The sequence below is a fragment of the Paramisgurnus dabryanus genome, chromosome 5 (genome assembly GCF_030506205.2).
Source record: "Paramisgurnus dabryanus chromosome 5, PD_genome_1.1, whole genome shotgun sequence".
In the NCBI taxonomy this organism is placed as follows: Eukaryota; Metazoa; Chordata; class Actinopteri; order Cypriniformes; family Cobitidae; genus Paramisgurnus; species Paramisgurnus dabryanus.
Window position 1 is genome coordinate 45196387 of NC_133341.1, and position 24023 is coordinate 45220409.

General features: G+C 38.5%; 1 protein-coding gene across 1 annotated transcript in view; it reads right to left on the reverse strand.

Annotated features, from left to right (window-relative positions):
- Nucleotides 1–764: 764 nt before the first annotated feature.
- Nucleotides 765–24023, reverse strand: part of adamtsl2 (ADAMTS-like 2) — a 28909-nt gene continuing 5650 nt past the window's right edge. The window contains exons 2-19 of the mRNA XM_065284371.1: nt 22271–22373; nt 21931–22073; nt 19182–19257; nt 18813–18915; nt 16928–17073; nt 14859–14982; nt 14682–14762; nt 14436–14611; nt 13740–14070; nt 9707–10061; nt 6562–6662; nt 6345–6471; nt 3518–3731; nt 3272–3427; nt 2890–3060; nt 2634–2810; nt 2341–2485; nt 765–1464 (exon numbers count right to left, since the gene is read on the reverse strand). Coding sequence (XP_065140443.1) covers nt 1343–1464; nt 2341–2485; nt 2634–2810; nt 2890–3060; nt 3272–3427; nt 3518–3731; nt 6345–6471; nt 6562–6662; nt 9707–10061; nt 13740–14070; nt 14436–14611; nt 14682–14762; nt 14859–14982; nt 16928–17073; nt 18813–18915; nt 19182–19257; nt 21931–22073; nt 22271–22372 — 2850 coding nt within the window. The 5' untranslated portion in view covers nt 22373 and the 3' untranslated portion in view covers nt 765–1342. The remainder of the gene's footprint in view (nt 1465–2340; nt 2486–2633; nt 2811–2889; nt 3061–3271; nt 3428–3517; nt 3732–6344; nt 6472–6561; nt 6663–9706; nt 10062–13739; nt 14071–14435; nt 14612–14681; nt 14763–14858; nt 14983–16927; nt 17074–18812; nt 18916–19181; nt 19258–21930; nt 22074–22270; nt 22374–24023) is intronic.

The window sequence follows — 24023 nt, forward strand, 5'->3', positions numbered from 1 at the left end:
CTAATAAAGAGACTGAAAAATAATCATAGGCTATATGATCATTATTGCAAAAAACAAATCTAATATTAGCATGGTGGCTTAAGACTGCGTACAGTACTGTGTGCACATAATATGGGTTAAGGTTAAGGGCTGGCACCACGTAAATGCACATTTCACCAAAAGAATGAGCTGCTTTGTTTAAAGTATATATTTGAGATTGGTCAACATTCATTTTTTGCTGTGTGATGATTTTTGATTGATTTTAAGTTTGAGGTCATTTTACAAATACTGCACAACTTGTATACAGGCCAGCAGGTGGCATCAGCTCTTGTTCAGAGACGGAGTCTATTCAGACCTTGTAAAATAAAAATGTAACAAGAGACAGCATGTGTTAGTGTGTGTTTTCTGTTAGATAGCAGTTGGGGCCATGAGTATCTTCATCTTGTCAGAACAACCCCCCCCCCCAAAAAAAAGATACACAACAACTTGTATCTACTGATAAATAGTAGTGTAGTTCAACTGCTTTCCTCCCAAAATAAAAACTATATTTTATAAAAAATACATACATTTCTCATAAATTCTATATAATTGAACCAACATTTTATCATTTAATAGGTTTTGCTTAATTTAAATTCTAAGTTTGTTTTATGAAATTTCTTTTGGGGGGCTTGAAGGGATGTACCCTACATGGGGAGGTTGGGTGCGGACGCCGAAAATGTTTGAGAACCATTATTTTAGATGTAGACGACATTTACGTTTTAATACAACCAAATCGAATCAGGTAACATAATACAATATATTAGGTTTATTGATTCTTATAAGCAATATATGAATCAGATACATTTTCAATAACATATCGTTCAAGTGTCAGGACTCTAAATCCATTGTCCAGCTACAAACATGAATGAATTGGATACAAAATGGGAGAATATAGTCAAACATCTCCTTGAACCAATAAATTAACATACTGTAAGCCTTTGGCGATTTACCATAGTAAAACCGAGTTAAAGTAAACATTAGAGAGTAAATCTGCAGTGGGTCGAAGGTCAGCCGATGTACAGTACTAAAATCAGCCATCTTTAGCCCGAGGTAACGTTCAGTATTGACCTCGACCACTGCCAGATATCAAATCTAAGTGATAATAAATACATTACGACATGCAATATAATCCTCTGAGAGATAACCAAATAACTTAATATTTCCTTAATGTATCCCACGATCACAGGATATAGTCAGAAATAGGTATCATTTTTTTTTATACTGACAGTAATGCAGTTTTATATTGCTTAACAAATACTTCATTATTTTTGTCCTTCAATCCTTGGCATTGCAGGTGACGCCCGTCTGATGTCGTGGCGAGGCACTAGGAAGCTCGAAGGTTACGGCAAGAATGGCAACAGGCCTTGCTGTAATACCAGTGGCTGCACAAATTCACCTTCAGAGCCAATGAGCAGTTTGTGGAGGGGCGATCCTGACAATTTTCATCTGGAGAAGCAAAGTCCATTATAAAATTTACTGGATAGCAGAAAGTGGGACATTAAAGGGACATTTCATTGCTCGTTTTCCAGCTCCCCTAGAGTTAAACATTTGATTCTTACCGTTTTGGAATCTATTCAGCTAGTTTCCGGGTCTGGCACTAACACTTTTAGCATAGCTTAGCACAATCCATTGAATCAGATTAGAGCATTAGCATCGCGCTAATAAATAACCAAAGAGTTTTGATATTTTTCTAATTTAAAACTTGACTCTTCTGTAGTTACATCGTGTACTAAGACCGACGGAAAATTAAAAGTTGTGATTTTCTAGGCAGATATGTCTAGGAACTATACTCTCAAACTGGCGTAATAATCAAGGACTTTGCTTCTGTGACATGGCTGCAGCAGGCGTAGTGATATTACGCACCGCCCGAAAATAGTCCCCTTGGTTACTTTCAATAGGGGACTATTTTCGGCTGCTGCGTAATATCACTACGCCTGCTGCAACCATGTTACATCAGCAAGTCCTTGATTATTACGCCAGAATGAGAGTGTAGTTCCTAGCCATATCTGGCTAGAAAATCAGTCTTAGTACACAATGTAACTACAGAAGAGTCAAGTTTTAAATAAGAAAAATATTGAAACTCTTTGTTTATTTTTTAGCGCGATGCTAATGGTCTAATCAGATTCAATAGATTGTGCTAAGCTATGCTAAAAGTGCTAGCGCCAGACCCGGAGATCAGCTGAATGGATTTCAAAACAGTAAGAATCAAATGTTTAACTCTCTAGGGGAGCTGGAAAATGAGCATATTTTCAAAAAAAGTGAAATGTCCCTTTAATGTACGTCTTATTACAAATGTGTACAGTAGGTTATGTTAAATCACACCTGGAGGTTCAGTGGGGCAGGGCTGGAGTGCACAGGTCTGCTTGTTGACAGGTTTGGTCAAAGGGTCACACCCGCGAACGAGCTCTCTTCCCTGATAGCACTTCACATCTCTCATTCGCACCCCGACACCGCAGGTCTTGGTGCACTGAAAAACGTTTAGGAAAATAATGAAAATTAGTAAACAGTTGTTATCTGAATCATTGATACATGTGTGCATAGTGCACAGTGTTTTATGTACTTAAGCTGGTTTGCAACAATGCGAAATAGAAATCAATATTACTCGAATCATTCACCTCGGACCAAGGTGTTGTGTACCACTTGAAACAAGGCCTCTCAAAGCAGGTGTCCTCATCTGCTGGTCTCCTGCTGACATCGCATTCCTCGTCTCCGTGCATCTGGACCTTCCCACCCGTGATGCCGACGCACAACACGATCCTTCTCTTCACGCCTCGTCCGCATGTTGTGTTACACTAGCATGACAGAAGAGAACGTTAACCGCAAAAGCAACGCAATCTGGATATTTCCCATGCAAACCAAAATAATTCTCACCCTCTCCCAGTCCTGGGCCAGCCAGTGTGGAGGACATTCATTATCACCGCAGGGGTGAATGGCCAGAGGTTTGTTGTCGAGTGAGCACTGAGACTCGGCCACCACACGACCCTCTGGGGTTTTGCAGTAGACGTGCCGCACTGTTTTTCCATGCCCACAAACACCTGAGCACTAAGTGAAATATTATTAAAGACTATTATAGAGAGGACTTCCTGGAATTGACTCAATAAAATGTATCAGTATGTTTTTATAGTGTTGTGTCTCAAAACAACTACAGTACTGCCGTTTTTGGTTGCACCCAAGCACGTCCAAAAACAGTTATGAGTTTAACATGAGTTAAACAAGACTTAAGATATTTTCTCTATGAATTGTCCTGTCTCACCGGTCCCCACTCGGACATCGTCCACTGGCGCTCACATGGTGGGCCGGTGCAGTTTTTGGCAGACAGTGGCCGAGTCACCTCATCACACTCGTGGGTCTCATGTGAGCACCTGACCTCACGAGTAACCAGACCTCTGTGGCCACATTTAGCCAGACACTGTACAGGAGACAAAATAATTCAAACTATGTTAATGTTCTCTACATCGTAAAAAATATCATGAGCATGCGCATTTCTCTGTTAGCTCACCTCCGACCACTCAGCTACTTCCCACTGAGGGCCACAGGTGGGGCTCTTACAGGCCCGGCGCTCTGGTGGTCGCTCTAACTGTGCCTCCGTGCAGAGGTCACTGTACACCGAACTGTCCAACCCGGGAGCCAGCATCTTCCAGCAACGCACCAGCCGAAACTGAAACCCTTCCCCGCAGGTGCGTGAACATTCGCTCCAGCTGCTGGCCTCCCATCTGTGCAAAAAACTTGTGTCTTATTAACTTCCACTTTTCATTGAATGATTATGGAAAACTTTTAAAAGAAAGTTATTTGGATGCTTTAAAATTGCTAGTAAATTCAACTAAAACAAAAAATATTAGTTACAATTATCAGTAAACAATATTTTTACACAATTTTTTGAGTTAGCTAATATTTTTAGGTTAAATTGGGTTGAACTCAAAATGTTAAGGCAACCAGGTAACTTACTCTAACAGACTGATCTCACGTAAAGTCGTGTTATAGTCGCGCAAAATTTGATTAATTTATTCGTGTCCATGGCACGAAATTCAGCTTTTTTTCGTGCCTTAAGAACAAATGTCTTTTTCGTGTCACTCGCACACATTTCTATAATTTTTCATGTCAGTTGCAGGACTTTCTTTTTAGTTTCATTTTATGTATTGTGTTTCTTACCATTGTCGCTTTGGGTTGGGGTCAGAATCACTTTCTGTTACATTTTTAAACATCCTAACCCAAACCCCAACTCCAGGCGAGAATAGTTTTAAAAGCAGAAGAAAAACAAGTAGAAACCAGTATATAAAAGTACATCCTAACCCAAATCTAACCCCTACCCCAAGCGACAATGATTTAAAAATGGGGGGAAAAATGAAAAAAAAAACAATACATAAAATGACATGAAAAATAAAGTCGTGCCACAGACACGAAGAACTATTTTTATAAATTCGTGTTGAATGACACGAAATAGACATTTGTGCTCAAGGCACGAAAAAAAGCTGAAAATCGTGCCATAGACACGAATAAATAAATAATAATTTTTGTGACTATAACACACATTTCTGAGGTCATGTTGTACTCTAACTTTTTTTTTACTTTGTTAAGTTTTAAAACGACTATTGTTTTACAGTGCTGTAACTGTGAGAGGTAGGTTAGGCGATTATCAGATATTTTATTTTTTATTTTGTTTTATTAATATTTTGAATTTGCTTTAAATTATAAATGCTTAAGTTTCATGGTAATTTTTGTAATAATTAATTAGTTATTAATTAATTTTATTTATATAAATTATATAAATTATTTTTATTTACTTAACTTATTTCACTTAACTTTATTTCATTTCTTTTTTTCAGTTTTTTTTAATCAATGCTATATTTTATATTTTATTTAACTGTTTTTTACTTTTTAAAACTAATATTGAGCCATTCCATGCAAATGTCAACCTTGCCATGAAAAAAACAAAGTTTTTAAACCATAATGATAAACATGTCAATATTTGGTGGCTTAAATACCAGGGTATTTCCCAGAATTTGGGCCTATTTATGTCCACAGGGTGCAATTCTATTAAAAACTAATTAAATAAAATAAATTTAATTAGAGCACCATTAATTAGTATAAACAAAAACAAGCCTAGACTTTTTTTATGGCTGCTCTTACTAATACTTTTATCACATTTTATTGGTGTTTTGTGGTACAATATCTGTGTTTTGGTGTTGTCCTTCACCAGAGTTTTCACATGTCGTGCCATAACATTATTTATCACAAATTAATAAAAAAAGTTATGCATATGAATTAAATGTTACTTGAACAAATAAACTACATGCACATATTAAGCATATATATGCATTTTATACTTTATTTTGCTTAATTTCTACCTGTCCCATGGTTTAGCTGTCATTACCAACACGCTCTGCATAAAGGTACTTTCCCACTGTTTTTTCCTCAAAAGTTTATTTGGTAGCCATGGTAACCTAATGACATGTTGAAGTGGAGCACATGGATTTCAAGCTGCAAGACTGATGCCTTGATGTCCAGAAAAGTTAGTAAATCTCCTCTTTATTCTTTGTGTTGGGCATGTGTACTTATTATGCGTCATTACCATATGTGTTGTATTTCTGTATTTTTAAACATTTTTGAAATATTTTTATCACTTTAATAGGTAAAATGGTGTACATTACATGTAGAAAGCTAGCTACACTTGCTTAGTCATAATATTAGCTAGTAGGGCTAGTTTTTGACAAAAATGTCATTACCAGCACAGTCATTACCAGCACCATACATATTTTTGCCAATAAATTACGTATAAATTACAAAAGCATCCTACAATTATACATTTCTGACAATGTTGGACAGTCTAAATGATCACTTTTGATATATGGCATTCACTTAAATAAGCTTACTGTATATTCCAAGCCAGGGTAGATTGATGAATCAGAAATTTAGATACGCAATGGCTATAATTCATCTTGCAAGTAAAAATCTCATGAAGTTCAAGATAAATTAGATTCCATGTGAAACCACAAAATGTTTTAAAAGCACTGATTTATCATTTAAGTTTTATTTTTTACATATATTCGATGATGTGATGGTAAAAGACACATTTACTTGACATAGTTAAGAAAATGGCAAAAAATCATAAATCTTATGGTCTCAACCAAGCTCATAACATCGCTCCTGACTTAAAGACGTATACCAATTGATGTATACCAATTAGTCAAAATTGCAGCAACCCAATTTGTCCCTTAATCTGAGAAATACCCACCAACACGAGGTCTCTATTTAGGTTTTTTATATATTATTTTCTATAGATGCATTTTGAAGTCCTTTAGTTTTTTTGTCTTCCCTTCCTGTTTTACCTTGGCTGGCATTCTCTCCCGATGCAGAAATCGTGAACTGGCTCTGGTCGAGTCAAAGCGTCACAGTAAACATCGTCCACCTCGATGCCATCGTACCGCACGCACATGGCCAGCGACTTTGTCACACCTATTCAGAACAGAGCAATGCAGCAATGTGTTTAGGTTCATTTGAAAGCTCGAGCATTGCATGACCAACTTAAAACGTCTGGATTGGTACCTATTGAGCAAGTCATACTGCATGGCTCTTGCGAGGACAACTTCCATCGATACATGTCAGCGGCACTCAGTCTGTTCTTCTGAAGGAGCCTTTGGTTATTCCTGCAGTAAAGAAAACAAGTCTAGCCACATGCGCTGTATATTAAGCAGAACGCTTACGTTTGTTGATGGCGAGACAGCGACTGACACTCCGGTCTTAAATTCATAAAACCCCTAACATTTTCACCATTCCTGGTCACAGTCATTACTTCAATGTCTAGGCTGGAAACCAGCACATTCCCAATAAAATTCATTCCTCGCGATAAATTCCCGGGATTTATCTTGATGCGACGAGCGTGGCTTAAGTGATCTATGGAACTTTTCTTGCAAATAACAAAACAACTTGAATTATGTTTCTCAGAAAGTCTGTCTTACGTGTGCGGCCTTTCTCTTTCCCCACCTTGAATCTTTTGGATGTGAGTAAGGGCGTTTCGTGAGAGGTACTTTACGATCTCTGGCAACAAGGCTGGTAAAGCGCTGTTTGGACGCAGCGGAGGGAACCCAGCATGAATTATAAATATGATGGAACGCAATCCCGCCAGCTTTTGCTTGGCCGTCTCCACCAATGCACACTTTGAATGTCTAGGAGAGCGCTAACGACAATGCAGAGCCAGAGCACATTCCATTCTCACACATGCAAACCCATCCTGCATGGTTTCTAAGCATTGTAGAGAGTAAACCAGAGTAAGGTCCAATGTAAGACCAATAGATCAGGTCTGATGACGTATTTTTGTAGGCCAACCCAGAAGTTTGCGGGACACTGGTCCCAAAAAGCCCATAATTTTTCCCATAGACTTTTGGATTATCGCAAAAAAAAATGTGTTTAACAAATGTTTGACACTTGTTTTGTCAAACAAGATATTCTTCACCCTATGAACACAACTTTTATGAATTTTGAAGACTAAATGCTAATGCTAAATAAACTCATTTAAAAACTCGTTCCCTGATAAGGAAATACTCTGTGGATGAATAATTGTTGGCCAGTGGCGGCTCGTGACTGCTTATCTGAGAGGCGCAAATTCAAAATATGTGTTTGGAGTGTCATGTGTGTTGCTTGTGCTTTTAAAATATGTGTTTGTTGCGTCATATGAACAATGTGCATCACGTGTTTTGTCAAAATAAGTGCCTGCTGCACACGCGTCAAAACCATTTATGATAAAAGAGACGCTCACGTTCACAAAATACACGCAAGACACTCCCTTAACAGTAAACTCTGAGTATGCATGAGATTATGCGAGTATCTGGCAAATGCGAGCGTCTCTTTTATCATAAACTAGGGCTGGGAAAAGATTAATCGTGATTAATCGCATACAAAATAAAAGTGATTTTTGGTATAATATATGAATGTGTGTTGTTTGTAATTATTATGTACATATAAATACACACACATTCATGTATTAAAGAAACATTTACATGTGTATATATATTTATTTATATTTTTATATATTCTATGTTATAAATAAATAAAAAAAATTGATATATAAAAAAAATCTGACATGAATATATGTATGTGTTAGTGATTAAATATACACAATAATTACACACAGTACGCACACATATATTATGCAAAAAATCACTTTTATTTTGTATGCGATTAATTACGATTAATCTTTTCCCAGCCCTATCATAAACCCTTTAGACGCGTCTACAGCAGGCACTTATTTTGACAAGACACGTGATGCACATAGGATCACTCGACGCGCAGAACACATATTTTGAAATTACGAACCACACACATGACGGGCTACATACATGTTGTGATGAACGCCCTCGATATAAGAAATCACCGGCCGTCATTGGTGGTGTTGTTTAAAGTCCCTGACAAAGTTTGTAGTCCCATGTAGCAACTTGTTAGCAACCGTCCTTTAAAAGACAATTTAAAGCCTTAAAAAGTCACAAGTGGGGGTTATACTGATGTGTTTTATGTTGTAAAATAAATAACACATGAAAATATTGAGCTTATGTTAACCCAATATCTTATTTAAGGAATTTAATTACAACCCCATTCAAAAAAATGCATTGACTTTGGGATGCTAAAATGCTAACTTGTTTGCTTACAAAAATGCATCTTCCCTGCGACACACTATACTGTAGGCACAATTGGGAAATTTGTTGTTATAAATCAAAGCTGCTATCTGTAACTTTTGCCTCTCAATCGCAAATCATTGATTTTTGTTTTGCTTTTTTATTTACTGAAAAGTTACAGATTGTAGCTTAAAGGTGCAATGTGTAATTTTTAGAAGGATCATTTGACAGAAATGCAAAATAATATACAAAACTATATTATCAGGGGTGTATAAAGACCTTTTTATAATGAACGGTTATGTGTTTATTATCTGAGAATGAGACGTTTTTATCTACATACACAGAGGGTCTCCTTAAGTGGAAGTCGCCATTTTGTGCCGCCATGTTTCTACAGACGCCCTTAATGGACAAACTTTTTTTACTAAGTTGTCTCAATCAATTACATGTTTTTCCGGTGGTGGCTACCAATGCTTTTTAAAAGCGAGGGGTGAGCAATGGACTGAGCCGTTGGTTGTAATTCACAACCTCACCACTGGATGCTGCTAAAATTTACACACTGCACCTTTACAAGAAAGTAAAGATATAAAATGAATGCAAATAGCATTGCTCAGATAGTTTTGGTTGAAAGAATTTGATGAGAAATGTTTGAGTCAGTTTTGAAATCTGTGACATGTGACTGCAGGCTTTGGTGTCTTGCCATTTGTAACAGCATATAACATTGTTAAGATATCTTCTGAAAGACCTCATGCTCTTAGGAGAACTGACATTTGCTCTTCACATTTTTTAAATGCTTTTTTGCATGTCGACATACAGTATATTGAAGATATTAGTTTTTTTTATCAGTGTTCCCTGGGATTCGAACCCATGATCTTTTCTCTGCTTATTTAATGCTCGCCCAACTGAGCTAGAATAACACATTTAAATTTCATTCACATTTATTCTCATTGCTGTCAAGAAAAAAAGACAGAGATATTAATTTAGAAAGATCCCACACCTCAATCGTTTGCTGACTAATGACTTCCTATCATAAATAGCAAAGGTTGGCTTGCAGTAAACAAAGTCATAAATGTGAACATCTTTACCTGGTGCGATTGCTACGGCTGTTGTTCCGAAAACCGGTAGCGACAGTTCTGTTTGGCAGCAGGATGTCCCCCGTTTGATTTTGCTGTTGGCCCACGGTGAACTCAAGCAGTGAGCCATTAAGGAAACCTGTTGGCTCAAAACTGCTGTAGTCTAATTCCAGTGGTCCTGCTTCAGTAGACAAACCATCTTTATAAGTATGAAGCTGATTGGTTGAGATGTTAGCGTGGACACCGTCTGAGCCGGTTCGCTCTCCCAGCAACATCCTCCAGATGAGATTTTTAGAGTTGATCAGTGGATCTTCTGCAGGTGCAACACCAGGGGTTGAATCTCCAATGGGCCAGCTGCAATTTCCCTCTTTTAAACAACAACAAAAAAAAGAGTCATTATTAAAGAAATTAAAGATTTGTGAACAGTACTAAATTAACTTTCGTGTTCAGTAGAGACTGACTTTATTGTTTGTCGACTTACTGTATGGCATTACAGTTCAGTTTCACAGACAAGGCTTGGAGGCCAGGATTTGGTCTTCACGAATGTGGTCGTATGAATTAAAGTTGACATATTATGACTTTTTCCATGTTTGGGTCATTAAAATGTTGCTCCTCTTGTAATGTGAAAAGTGGATCTATTGGAAGTAACCACTTTTCCATTGAAAGTAACAAAGGGGACTATTTTCGGGCAGTGCGTAATATCACTATGCCTGCTGCAGCCATGTTACAGCAGCAAAGTCCTCGATTATTACGCCGAAATGAGGGTATAGTTCCTAGCCATATCGCCCTAGAAAATCACAACTTTTAATTTTTCGTCTGTCTTAGTACACCATATAACTACAGTCAAGTTTTAAATAGGAAAAATATTGAAACTCTTTGGTTATTTTTTTGGGCGATGCTAATAGTCTAATTAGATTCTATGTATTGTGCTAAGCTATGCTAAAAGTGCTAGCGCCAGACCCGGAGATCAGCTGAATGGATACCAAAACGGTAAGAATCAAATGATGTAGGGGAGCTGGAAAATGAGTATATTTTCAAAAAAAGTGGAATGTTTAGAAAAACATGTAACAATAAACTTTGTTAAAACTCCCTATGTGAAACCTGCTTCTTGCTATGGCCAATACAGGAAGGCCAGTCACAGACTGATTTTTTAAGCGGATAAAAAAAGAGAACTATATTGTATGGCAGAAGAGCATTTAAGGGCTCGTTATAGTTGTGCGTAGTTGCTACGGCATAGCCGTGAGGGCGTAGGTTCCGCGTCGGTTTTCATTTATAATTTTGCATCATCGTCTGCATTAACTTGCAAACACACTTGGCCACCCGCTTGTAGGCAGTATCTAGTGAATTGCGACTTCCAATTCACAGGGACGTTAAGTATATATAGACGGTTTCATCAGATGCACGTGCGTTGCCGCGGTTCGGCGCCTGGCCCGAAGTTAACTTCTGGTCGGTGCTTGTTTATCGGTCTGTCTAGTGACTAAACTTTCCTCTGGAACAAATACCTTCTGGAAAATAAAAATCTTTTGGTGTCCAAAAGACATGGAGAGACAGTGAGCATGCATCACCGCTGTGCTGATTTGGCAGCCAGGCAAGAATTCAAGGGTCTGTTGCTAACATTGTACAATACATATTATACTGTATAATTATACCCAATGGTGCTTAATAGCAGTACAAGTGGTTCACTGGCTTGTAATTTATGGTGGAACCGTTTTTAGTGCTACCCATGCCATGAAGAATCTTTGTTGCACCTGTGTAGAACCATAGCCTATTTAGTGCTATGCTGAACCATAAGTGGTGCTATAGTCATGCTTTAGCCACTTATGGTTCAACAGAGGTGCTATATAGGTGCTCTATAGCACTAAAAATGGTTCCCCTATGATTACGAGCTTTTAGTACTATTTAGCACAATTTTATTAAAAGTGTAATCAGTATCAGATTTGGTGCAAACAGAAGGATTTAACAAATAAATGCTAGTTCAGGAGAGGAAAAATTCCCAGAGCTCTCTGAATTTTTCATCCTCTGTGGCAAATCTTTGTGTTGTGGCTTATGCATTATAAAGGATCCTAAAGGGTCGGTAGAAAGAGGCATTTTTAAAAATGACTGTCCAGTGAACCATGCACTTTATCTCTCTCTATATTCCTCCAGATATAGCAAAACCATCTCTCCTGTGCATGAATATTATTTCAAATGTGAGGCTGATGTGTGGATGAAAAGGTGATCCTTCATTCCTTCATTTTTAAAGATATGGAGGTGTAAAGGTCAAAGCAATCTTTTTTAAATTCGCTCTACATTATTTACAATGGTAGCATACTACATTAAAAGCATTTTAACATTACATTTGAATATACTTGAAGTATCATTTAATAAGTATTTCTGCCTTTTTGAGGTCCATTTATAATGGGTTTGCACCACATTGGAAGACATACACTCACCTAAAGGATTATTAGGAACACCATACTAATACTGTGTTTGACCTCCTTTCACCTTCAGAACTGCCTTAATTATACAGTACGTGGCATTGATTCAACAAGGTGCTGAAAGCATTCTTTAGAAATGTTGGCCCATATTGATAGGATAGCATCTTGAAGTTGATGGAGATTTATGGGATGCACATCCAGTGCACGAAGCTCCTGTTCCACCACAACCCAAAGATGCTCTATTGGGTTGAGATCTGGTGACTGTGGGGGCCATTTTAGTACAGTGAACTCATTGTCATGTTCAAGAAACCAATTTGAAATGATTTGAGCTTTGGGACATGGTGCATTATCCTGCTGGAAGTAGCTATCAGAGAATGGGTACATGGCGGTCATAAAGGGATGGACATGGTCAGAAACAATGGTCAGGTAGGCCGTGGCATTTAAGCAATGCCCAATTGGCACTAAGGGGCCTAAGGTGTGCCAAGAAAACATCCCCCACACCATTACACCACCACCAGCAGCCTGCACAGTGGTAACAAGGCATAATGGATCCATGTTCTCATTCTGTTTACGCCAAATTCTGAATGTCTCAACAGAAATCGAGACCCATCAGACCAGGCAACATTTTTCCAGTCTTCAACTGTCCAATTTTGATGAGCTCTTGCAAATTGTAGCCTCTTTTTCCTATTTGTAGTGGAGATGAGTGGTACCCGGTGGGGTCTTCTGCTGTTGTAGCCCATCCACCTCAAGGTTGTGCGTGTTGTGGCTTCACAAATGCTTTGCTGCATACCTCGGTTGTAACAAGTGGTTATTTCAGTCAAAGTTGCTCTTCTATCAGCTTGAATCAGTCGGCCCATTCTCCTCTGACCTCTAGCATCAACAAGGCATTTTCACTGCCGCATATTGGATGTTTTTCTCTTTTCACACCATTCTTTGTAAACCCAAGAAATGGTTGTGAATGAAAATCCCAGTAGCTGAGCAGATTGTGAAATACTCAGACCAACCTGCCTGGCACCAACAACCATGCCACGCTCAAAATTGCTTAAATCACCTTTCTTTTCCATTCTGACATTCAGTTTGGAGTTCAGGAGATTATCTTGACCAGGACCACACCCCTAAATGCATTGAAGCAACTGCCATGTGATTGGTTGATTAGATAATTGCATTAATGAGAAATTGAACAGGTGTTCCTAATAATCCTTTAGGTGAGTGTAGATAGCAAAAGTTAAAGGATAACTCCACTTTCATAAAAAAAACTTTAGTGGACGTCAACAGTTTACAATTTCAAGGCAGCTTAAAAGGGCTCTTAACGATCCCAACCGACATAGGGGTCTTATTTAGTGAAATGATTGAATACGCCATGCGTGACATTTCGACGTGATTAAGTAATATGTAAGGTCATGCTGGGACATCACAAGGCTAATGCAAGATGATAAGTTGTGGTTAAAAAGTACTTTTTTGACAGAAATGACAACTGTTTTGCTTGATAAGACCCTTATGCCTGGTTTGGGATTGTTTTTGAAGCTGCATGAAACTGTTGAGGTCCACTAAAGTCCACTATATAGAGAAAAATCCTGGAACTTTTTATCAAAAAACTTTTTAAATACAGAGCTGATAAAGATATTAACCTGTATACTGGACTGGTGTTTTGTCAGTTTGCTCACAATCAAGTAAAGCTGTCTTGTAGACTTCATTGGTCTCTTGTCCAGGCTTTAGTCCTTCCATAGCCCTGGGCCCGTTGTCCTGAGTTTGTACCTGGTTGCCCTCCATCTCAGATGGTTCTTTATTATTATACACACTGTCATTGTGTTGTAAAACACTCTCGACTTCCACAGACAGAAGACTGGATCCTTCACGGGGTCCTGTGTAAATAGGGGCCTGGGCGACCGAAGTGAGAGAGTCACGCATCACTGTGTACTCGTAGGTGATGTAAGGATTTTGTCCATTTTGGTTCCAGACCTTTGAACACACAAAAAAAGCACATAGATGCGTTTCCAATATAAACTAATAAGTGATTATTATGATGAATGTTTTATGATAAACTCTCACAGACATTCTGGACTACTTTCCCAACTTTACACCGTTCTGTCTCACAGCAATCATAAAGCTGTTTGGCAATAACTGTGCATGTCATCCATTTTAGCTCATTCAAGAATAAAATAAAAGAAACAATCCCCAATGCGGGGCGATGCATCACAACATTACCATTTATGCAAAGTGAGCCATTAGAGCATTGGGCCGCACTAAGTCAAAGCCATTGTTAGCCAGCCAGTGAGATTACCCATGAGCCCTTGGCGGCGAAGGGAGGACCACGGCTACAGTACCAGAACATTGATGGGCTGATCGATGGGCCCTTTCGCCACAATGTACTCGATTCCCGTCTCGTACACATCTGTGGGCCGTCTGTATTTGAAAATGGTCCCCGCCACGTGGAAGTTCTGAGGGGTGTCCACTTTATATGCACCGTTGAAGAAAAAGTTGCCTGCTTGGTCAGTCACAGCTGGAAAGTAACAAAGTAAAAAATGTAAAAAATAACATTATACACAGTTTCGCTGTAAACGGTGGCTCACCCAGGATATCTGCAGACTTCTTCCTCTCAATGATCTGGATGTCCCATGATCCTTCTGGGATTTGAGCGATGAAAGAATAGCCTTCAAATAAAGACTTCACTTAATTAGAATTTTGGTTCATCTACATATTTAAAATACGAATGGCACGATAGCCCAAACAAACCAAGACGACATTACCCAGAGTAGCAGCCCCTCGACGGAAGTTCCCAGTAACACGACTGCAGCTGCTGCCGTCCCCCTGACATACGCCACATTTATCGAGAGCGTTGGGTGAGAAGAGGACGCCGTCACATCCAATTGGCTGCAAAGTAACACATTAGCATATGAGATTAGACAAAAGATTTAACAAGATTGTGCATAGCGATTACCGTATTTTCCGGACTATAAGTCGCACTGGAGTATAAGTAGCATCAACCAAAATTGCGTCATGAAGACCAAAAAACATATATAAGTTGCAGTGGACTATACTTTACATTTACTTAGAAAATTATTTCACAAAATCCAAGCCGAAGAACAGACATTTAATCTGTAAGGGCAAGTTATTCAACTAAACAATAGCACACAGAACAGCAGGCTGAAAAGGTTTCCGTACGTTAACGTAATACAAAAGTTATTTACACGATACACAATAGCATACAGAACATACATGGAAGGCTGAATGGGCTAAATGAACAGAACAAGCCAACACGCATCAAGTTCGCAGGCTCGTCATTTCACATCACTGAATTCATTGAATTACATAAATACAGGAGCAGCATAAAGCGGACTCTCGCGACTACAGACGGACTCTCGCGACTACAGACTTTACTTACGTTTAAACACACTGAAACGTACAATATCGACGTTTTGACAGGACTAATACGTAAAGTATTTACGTATTTACAGCTTTACAAACGTACAAATTTGTATGCAAGTTATTCCTATTCATAAATATTAAAATCGTGGGCATTGGCGTTTCTCACTCATAACAATGACATGCTTTAAGTCATATTCCCGGACTTATTTATTTAAGACAGTTTACCTATTTACCTAATGAAATGATGATGATATTCAGAGAATTTCACAATATTTAACATTTTAAAACTTTGAAATGCATAGTATTACTGTATTTATATTTAGTTTGTGACACACAAAAATGCATTTTCTCCTGCTGTCTTCTATGAAATACATTATTATTACTACTAAGCAATAATTACAACAAAATACGACAAATTCAAAATATTCATAAAAATGTCATGTGTGTTGCTCGTGTTTTCAAAATATGTGAACCATGTGCATCACGTGTTTTGTCAAAATAAGTGCCTGCTGCACACGTGACGCTCACGTTCACAAAATACACGTAAGACACTCCCTTAATAGTAAACTCAGATTACGCATGAGATTATGAGAGTATCTGGCAAACGCGAGCATCTCTTTTATCATAAACCCTCTAGATGCATCTGCAGCAGGCACTTATTTTGACAAGACACGTGATGCACATAGGTTCACTCGACACGCCTAACATATATTTTGAAATAACGAACCACACACATGACGGGCTACATACATGTTGTGACGAATTTAGCATTGTGTCGGAAAAATAAGTCACTGACCGCCACTCCTGGGGAGTACAACATCTGTGAGTAAAAATAGTACATTTACATAAAAATTTAACTTTTAAGTGTACTTAAAAAAAGTGTATTGTTTTGTTTCACACTTTGTTTCACCTAGGAATAAGGATATAGGGGTTGTTACAGTAACTCCAAAAGTTTCTCTCAATAGTAAAAAGCCATGTCCTATTTGGAGTTCCCATCCTGTTTTGGAGTTTCCTGTCCCAGTTTGAAAATCTCTAAACCAGCCTGATCTCACAACAATTTATATGTATTTTAACGAGTTGGCTAATTTGTACAAAGGGAGACGTACAAAACATAAGTTTATTATAAAAAAAACAATAATGAAACCCCACCCCTAACCCTAATGTCACAGGGGCAAAAGCAAATCCTACAAAAATGTATGAATGTGGTTGTATGAAATAATACAAATTAACCACCTCGTAAAATATGTATTCCTCTTTAGTTAGGCCGGTTTACCATGCTGGTTAACCTATAAGAAGCCTACCAAATAGCAGGAGTTTGGACGGCTAAATACTCGCAAAGCTCAGTGTATGCTTGTGATCAGCAACGCTGGTCTTTTCAGCAAGTCTTTGAACTTTCAATGCATACAGATCATTGATTTTCGAAGTCTGAGAACATGCGGTATACACTCACTTCACATCTCCCATCTACACACACTCCCCTGTAGTTGCTGTACTTGCAGGACGTCCCATCACGTGCAGGCACCATCAGTTGTCTTTGGCCATCAGAGGTGGTGCAGTGCAGGTCACACGGATTACTGGAGATGTGAACGTAGTCATCTGCACGAGCATGGGAGGAGAAATACTGCTTTTATGTTAAAGCTACAAATTAATAACAACTTTTGATCAAGTACATAAACAGTCAGTATAAAAAACGGTTTGCGATTGGCATGATTCACAACAGTAAGCTTATAATATTGACTTATAAGTTGAGCTTTGCAATTGTCACTTAATTTTCTCAACAAATGTAATTAAGTAACCTGCAATTTAATGTTTCAAAACAGAGATGACGATAGAGAGGCAAAAGCTACCCATTGCAGCTTTAAAAGGGACATATCATGAAAATCTGACTTTTCCATCTTTAAGTGCTATAATTGAGTCTCCAGTGCTTCTGTCAACCTAGAAAATGTGATAAAGAACAAACTAATAACTTAGTTTTGGTAAACCATTCTCTGCAAGCATGTGAAAAAATAGGTGATTGAAATTTGTCTCCTCTTGTGATGTCAGAAGGGGATCTATTAAAATAATTCTGCCCCTTAATCTGCACCATCCAACCATGGCACTGCCATTTAGTGCAGAGAGAAAGAAAGAGAGAGAGAGAGAAAAATTATTGACAGCACAATTGAGTTTCAATTTCAACAAACCACCATCATAGCAAACAGTGTTTGCATATCATCAGCTCATTTGCATTTAAAGGGACACACCCAAAAACGGCACATTTTCGCTAACACTTTGGCAATTGGCAATTTGAACATATAAAATAATAAATTATCTATATGGTATTTTGAGCTAAATCTTCACATATGTACTCTTGTTAAATGTCACCTTTAATAAATGAATAGCTAATAGTAGTGTCCCTGTAGCATAAGCACAGATTTATTTATCTGCCTATGGGTGCTTAGCACAACATCACACAACGCTTACGTTGCTTAGCAACAACAGATGCTACGGGAGCAACCAAGCACTTTTAAAAGAAGGAGGAAAGTGACTGTCGTATTTTCCATGTGATTTTAGATACGAAATGTGAAGCTCCCCTAATCAGCTTATTCATCAAAGCATATTACAACTCCTGAGATTCACCAACCTCACAAGGTTCATCTCAGCAATTTCAACAGTTTTCCCGATTAAAATTATTTGAGCATATCTGAAGTTTTTCCATGGTTGCTTGGCCATTTTGGAGGGAGCACACACGGGCAGTGTTGGGGAAAGTTACTTTTAAAAGTAATGAATTACAATATTAAGTTACTCCCCCAAAAAAGTAACTAATTACTTTTAAGTTACTTTTGCGTTACTTTTTCTTACTTGGCTGAGGCTTGATCTCTTTCAGGCCTTGCAGGAGTTTTTTATGATCGCAAAAATGTCAAGCTCTGGCCTGCCATCTCCGTTTCTGACTCAAATTGTTATCGTTCAGTCGCACAGAGTGCGTAATTCTACGTTAATATGTTCAGTTTAATTCAGTACATTACTTTATTTTTAAATTGAATTAATTAAACTGAAAAGTAACTCACATTACTTTTAAAAAAAGTAACTAAAATATTAATGTGTACATTTATGAAGTAATGCGTTACTTTACTCGTTACTTCAGAAAAGTAATATTATTACGTAACGCACGTTACTTGTAATGCGTTACCCCAACACTGCCCATGGGATTGGCACATATAGCTCAGTTTGTAGAGCAGTGAAAAGGTTATGGGTTCAATTCCTAGGGAACAAACTCTAAAATGTATATTCTAAATGCACTGTATGACACTTTGGAAAAAATGTTTACCAAGACGTTTGGCAAGTAATGTGGTAAATACCGGGATATAGAGGTTTCCAGTGGTAGTTTTTTCCATTGTACACCTGAGAGTTGAACGACCAGCATTGCTCTTCTCTAAAGCTTCTTCCTGTAGCTGGACATTCCTGTAATTCATAGACAACCATCAGCTGAGTACTACAGAATCTGTTTGGTTTCCATTGTCCATTGTAAACCCGAGTTTAACTGCTTTGCGTTTTGGCTTAAATGAGTAAAATGAGCAGTAATTGTGCATTTACAGTAAGACCAGGTGGAAGTGGAACTTGAGGCTTGCTGTTGAGTCTGGCATCTGGGATGCATTTCTGTTGGACTCGGTTCTGTTAGTGTATTGTGTGTTTGTGCATGGAAAGACTGTGAGATCATGTGAGCTGACCTTTGCATTGCAGAGATGGTACTTTTTAGCACCGCCTGTGCATGTCATGTTGTCCTTTCCAGTTGCAGTTCTCTTTCTATTAAAAAAAGATTTAATGTTATACAGTAGTTTAACATAAGACAGTTATTTTTAGCTCAAACTTTCTCTCTTTTTCTTCTACTTAAAACACTATCATAATTTTTTAAGTTAAACAAGATCAACTTTTATCTTTTGCACAATACATTACATTTTTAGTCAGATTTAAAGGCACACTGTGTAATTTTTATGCAATGAAATATATATATTTAAAAAATTATCCAAAAACGCATATATATCCGCATTATCCTTGGTTTCCAATTTTGCATAGAAGCATACTATAGGTGTGTTTGACTTCACATAGGACTACATGACATCATATCAAAGAATCACGAAAACAGTACCGTTGCATTGCTCTCGTAATACTTTGATGTTATATGGCAGTGCCAGTCGATCCGCATATTGCTGTATGTGGAAGTAGTACTTGTACCGTCGAGCATGTCACTCTGTTGTTGCTTGTATCCAGTCACACTGTGCGCTAACAGTACAATGTTATGGTTATAAAACTTGAACATGATTTATTATGAGTCCAGGAGAAAACAACATCCATACTTTTTCAAAGCGTCATTATGTTGTTTGTTGACTAGCGACCTTTACGGTGAAAATTACATATTGTGCCTTTAAAGTACATGGGGTAAAGGGGCGGTCACACTCGACTGCTAATATTTTTCAGACTTTGCTACAAAAATTGGTGCGTCTTGTTCGCGCGAATGATGCAAATTGAGCGTTGCCGAGTTAAAAAATCTGAACTTTGGTGGATAAACGCGCCACGTTAACCAATCAGGAGCTTGCTCCAGTAGTGATGTGATTACAGGAAGCGAGCGGAGTTGCCCCTCCCATGAGGTGAATTTCCGCGTGAATGGCTCAATGACTAGAATTTCACATGCGGCTTTCAGTCTGTCTTTGCTTTTCAGTAAATGTCACGGCGTGACATAGCAGTTTTCTACTGGTCACATTTTGAGGTCAGCCGACTTTCAATAAGCTAATAATTTCAGGACGTTGCTGCGAATATGGGCGGGGATTACTTAGTCTGTCTTTGCCTTACCTTTACGAGAATTAACCATGGTTAGTGTAGTAAAACCATGGTTTTGTGTAATCAATACACCAAAAAACCATGGTTACTACACATTTACCACAATAAAACCATGGTTAATTTTCGTAAGGGTAGATGTCACGCAGTGACAGCGGTTTTCTACTGGTCACATTTGTAGGTCGGCGTTCACCAGACTTGAACTTCGTTATGCAGTGAAATGCGAGATATATCTTTGCATGAGCTTGCACGTCCGATAGAAGTCAATGGAACGAAAGGTGCAGTGCGACCACCCCTTAAGAGTGCGAAACCTGATCCAAAATATATTGTGTACAGGATATTTAAATACTTTTTTGCTGGAAGCCAGGACAAAACTAAGAAATTCTATTTTTTTTGCACTATATCTGTCTGAAGTGTAGTGTGTTAAAGGGGGGGTTTAATGGTATTTCAAGCATTCTGACTTATTAACACAGTTATAGAGTTGTTTCCTCATGCTAAACGTAGGCAAAGTGTCAAAAATGCAGTTGGGCGTGTTTCAGAGTATTTCTGTGCCGAATGCACTTCGCCAGGCTTCGTACAAGTTTCGGCTAATTTTTTTCGATTACGGTTCTAACTGACGTTTCAGGGGTTTTCGATACGTATCACTTCTTTATATGGGCTTCCGCCGGAAAACTTCCCCTGGAAAACCCCGCCCAGCCGTCAGTCAGCGGGAGACGCTAGAGCTTGCTAACAGCTTATCACGCCACTCAGCTTTGTTTAATTTCAAAAGTCAACAATGGCACAACAAGAAGTGTGTTTTTGGATGTAAGGAGAAGACATCCAGCCTTATGGAAACAATGGATATAGTTTATTATCCGGATTAGCAGCGGAGTTTTGCGTGTGTGTGTTTGATGCGGTGGATTTTCATGACGAGTTACACGCGGTAAGTAAGACTTCTGTCTATGTTGGAAATAGGCGCGTGTATATTATATAAATGACACGAACATGTAGTGAATCATAAGTTAAAACAGTGTTGTATAGTGTTGCATGACTCGTACTCGCTCCTCCCGTGTTATAACTCCTCCTTCTTCATTTTTTCGTACGTTATCGGAAAGATTCGGTAAATCTTTCTTTTATAAATCTGATTAAACTAAAGACTCTTCAGAGATATAAAGGATGTCATACTACTCCATAGGTACTCCAGATTAATATCAGAAATGCAGAAACAGCGTGTGTTACGTGAGCTTTAAAGGTCCTGTTCTTTCTGATCTCATTTTTTAAACCCTAGTTAGTGTGTAAAGTTGCTATCATAGCATAAATAATATCTGTAAGATGATAAAGCTCAAAGTTCACTGCCAGGCAATATATTTTCTTTAACAGAATTCTCCTTTCAAAGCCTACAGCGAACGGACGGTTTGGACTACAACCCTCTACTTCCTGCTTTAATGACGTCAGTAAAACAGTTTTTGACTAAACTCCGCCCACAGGAATACGTCAGTCGCCAGCTAAGCTAACGGCAAGCTAAGCTGCTATCGAATCACAACACACTAAACAAACTACACAATCAGAACTCGTTACGTATTTCTGAAAGAGGGACTTCATAGAACAAGGAAGACATCAGTCCGTTTTTAGGACAGGACCTTTAAAATGATCACAGCCACTGACCTTTGTTTAAGACAGTGTCTCTCCTGAGACATGACTCCTCCCCCGCAGGTACGTGTACAGGCTGTCCATTTTGTCCATTCTCCCCACCAGTATGTAATCACACCCATTCTGTCCTCCAGACTGTTAGAGGCAACACCCTCCTCCTTTCACAAATGAGTTAAGTTAGAAATTAACACAGGAAAACCAACATATGTGCTACAGTATGTGGAGAACATTTTGTCCATTTTCAATCTATAATATAATGCAGTGCTCTGATGGAGATCCCTGTACTAATTTATCACACGGCAAAAAGTTTCAAACTATGTCGAGAATGATAGAAACTTTATAAAACATTGCAAACCTGTCCTTTGCTGGAGAGATTGCCAAGAGACAGGGTCAGCGTTATCAGACCAAACAGCACCAGACCGCTTTCACCATACTGAGAACTTAACCAGATCCTCATCCTGTAACGATTGAACATTTAGAGAAAAATAGCTATTTAATAAACAGCTTTCTAATTCACATTTGAATAAATAACAACAATGACCGTTTCACACTTGTTCACACAGGGCAATTTTTCTAACCCTGTTTCTGGGTTAATATTTGCAGAATGTACAAATACAGCTTGCAATTTGCACAACAATTTAGTGCTCTCGAGTAGGTTTTATTAGTGGGGCTAATCCCCTTTCCAAAACATAAGTATGCATACAAATGTCCTAAATTTCCTATTGTAAATATTCAAAAAAATTATTTATCATTAGTATGTGTTGCTATGGACTTCATTTGATAAAAACTTAAAAGGAAATTTTCTTAATATTTTAATTTTGTTGCCTCCGATTCCAGATTTTCAAAATTCCAGATTCTCAGCTAAATATGCTAACAAACCATACATCAAAGGAAAGCTTTCCGATAATGTATAAATCTAAAAATACCCAGACATCTCTAGCCTGGGTGCCAGGCGAACTTACAACATTTCAGGTCGGGAAGTTCGGTCTGGTGTCGCTCCGTTGTGGCGCAACTACGCTCGAACCAAAGCTGGTCGAACCAATCAAATTGTCAAGGAGGGCTTTATACGATGATGGACAGATGATCAACAGTAATGTGATCAACCGAAGAGCGCTTGTGTTGAATCCGTTTACAACAAAGACGACTGCCCCTGGAGAATTGAGATGAGAAGATTCTGCCATCTAGTCTGTTCTAGAAGAAATCGACAGCGCATTGGTTTAAAAAGAAGAACAGAGAAACGCGATCAAGGTATTTTTGTTCGGAAAGATGTTTTTGCCTTTCCTCCTACAGGAATCTGCAAGTTTAATTTATCACCTGACTCCTATGGTCGCTAAGAAAATGGGACACAATGAAAATGGGCAACTCTGCGTGCCCGACAACGTGGATATAACTAGCGGCCGTTGCCAGCTTCTTTTCGGAAGCCTGTGGATGAAGTTCATCTAACTTACAAATGGTAAGAGATAGTCTGACTGTATGACTTAGTAAATAACTCACAATGTCATGATATGAATAAACATAGTAGGTGTCGATGTACATTCGCTAACTCAGACGTAGTACAATCATAATGTTAGCCTCATTAGCATCAATCTGTATGTTGTGATTGGCCTGAATTATGGTGGCCATTCGTGGCAGTTCCGCCGGACACGTCCTGAACATGTTTTCGGGTGCGTTCTCCGGAAGTCGCGTTGGTCGACCGCATACGTCATCAAGGTTTAATATTTCGGGTTCAATTTCAGAAAAGCAATTGTTACAATTCAAGGTAAGAATGAAACTACAATGATTGTATGTCTTAAAAGAAATAAATCTTAATTTTCTAATGTATTTTAACTGACATGAGAGAACCTCGATGACGTATGCGGTTGAGCAACGCGACTTCCGGAGAACGCACCCGAAAACATGTTCGGGACATGTCCGGCGGAACTGGCACGAATGGCCACCCTAGCCTGAATACCTCTGATGTCAGCTGGAAATATGATGCTCCTTACCATGTTTGAAAGATTCGGTCACAATGCAATTCTGACAGGAGTTAACCTACAGGCTGTGAGTGGAATTATGATAATGTCGGTCTTGTCTATGTCAACAGGCCCAGGAAGTAAACTGGTGCCTAC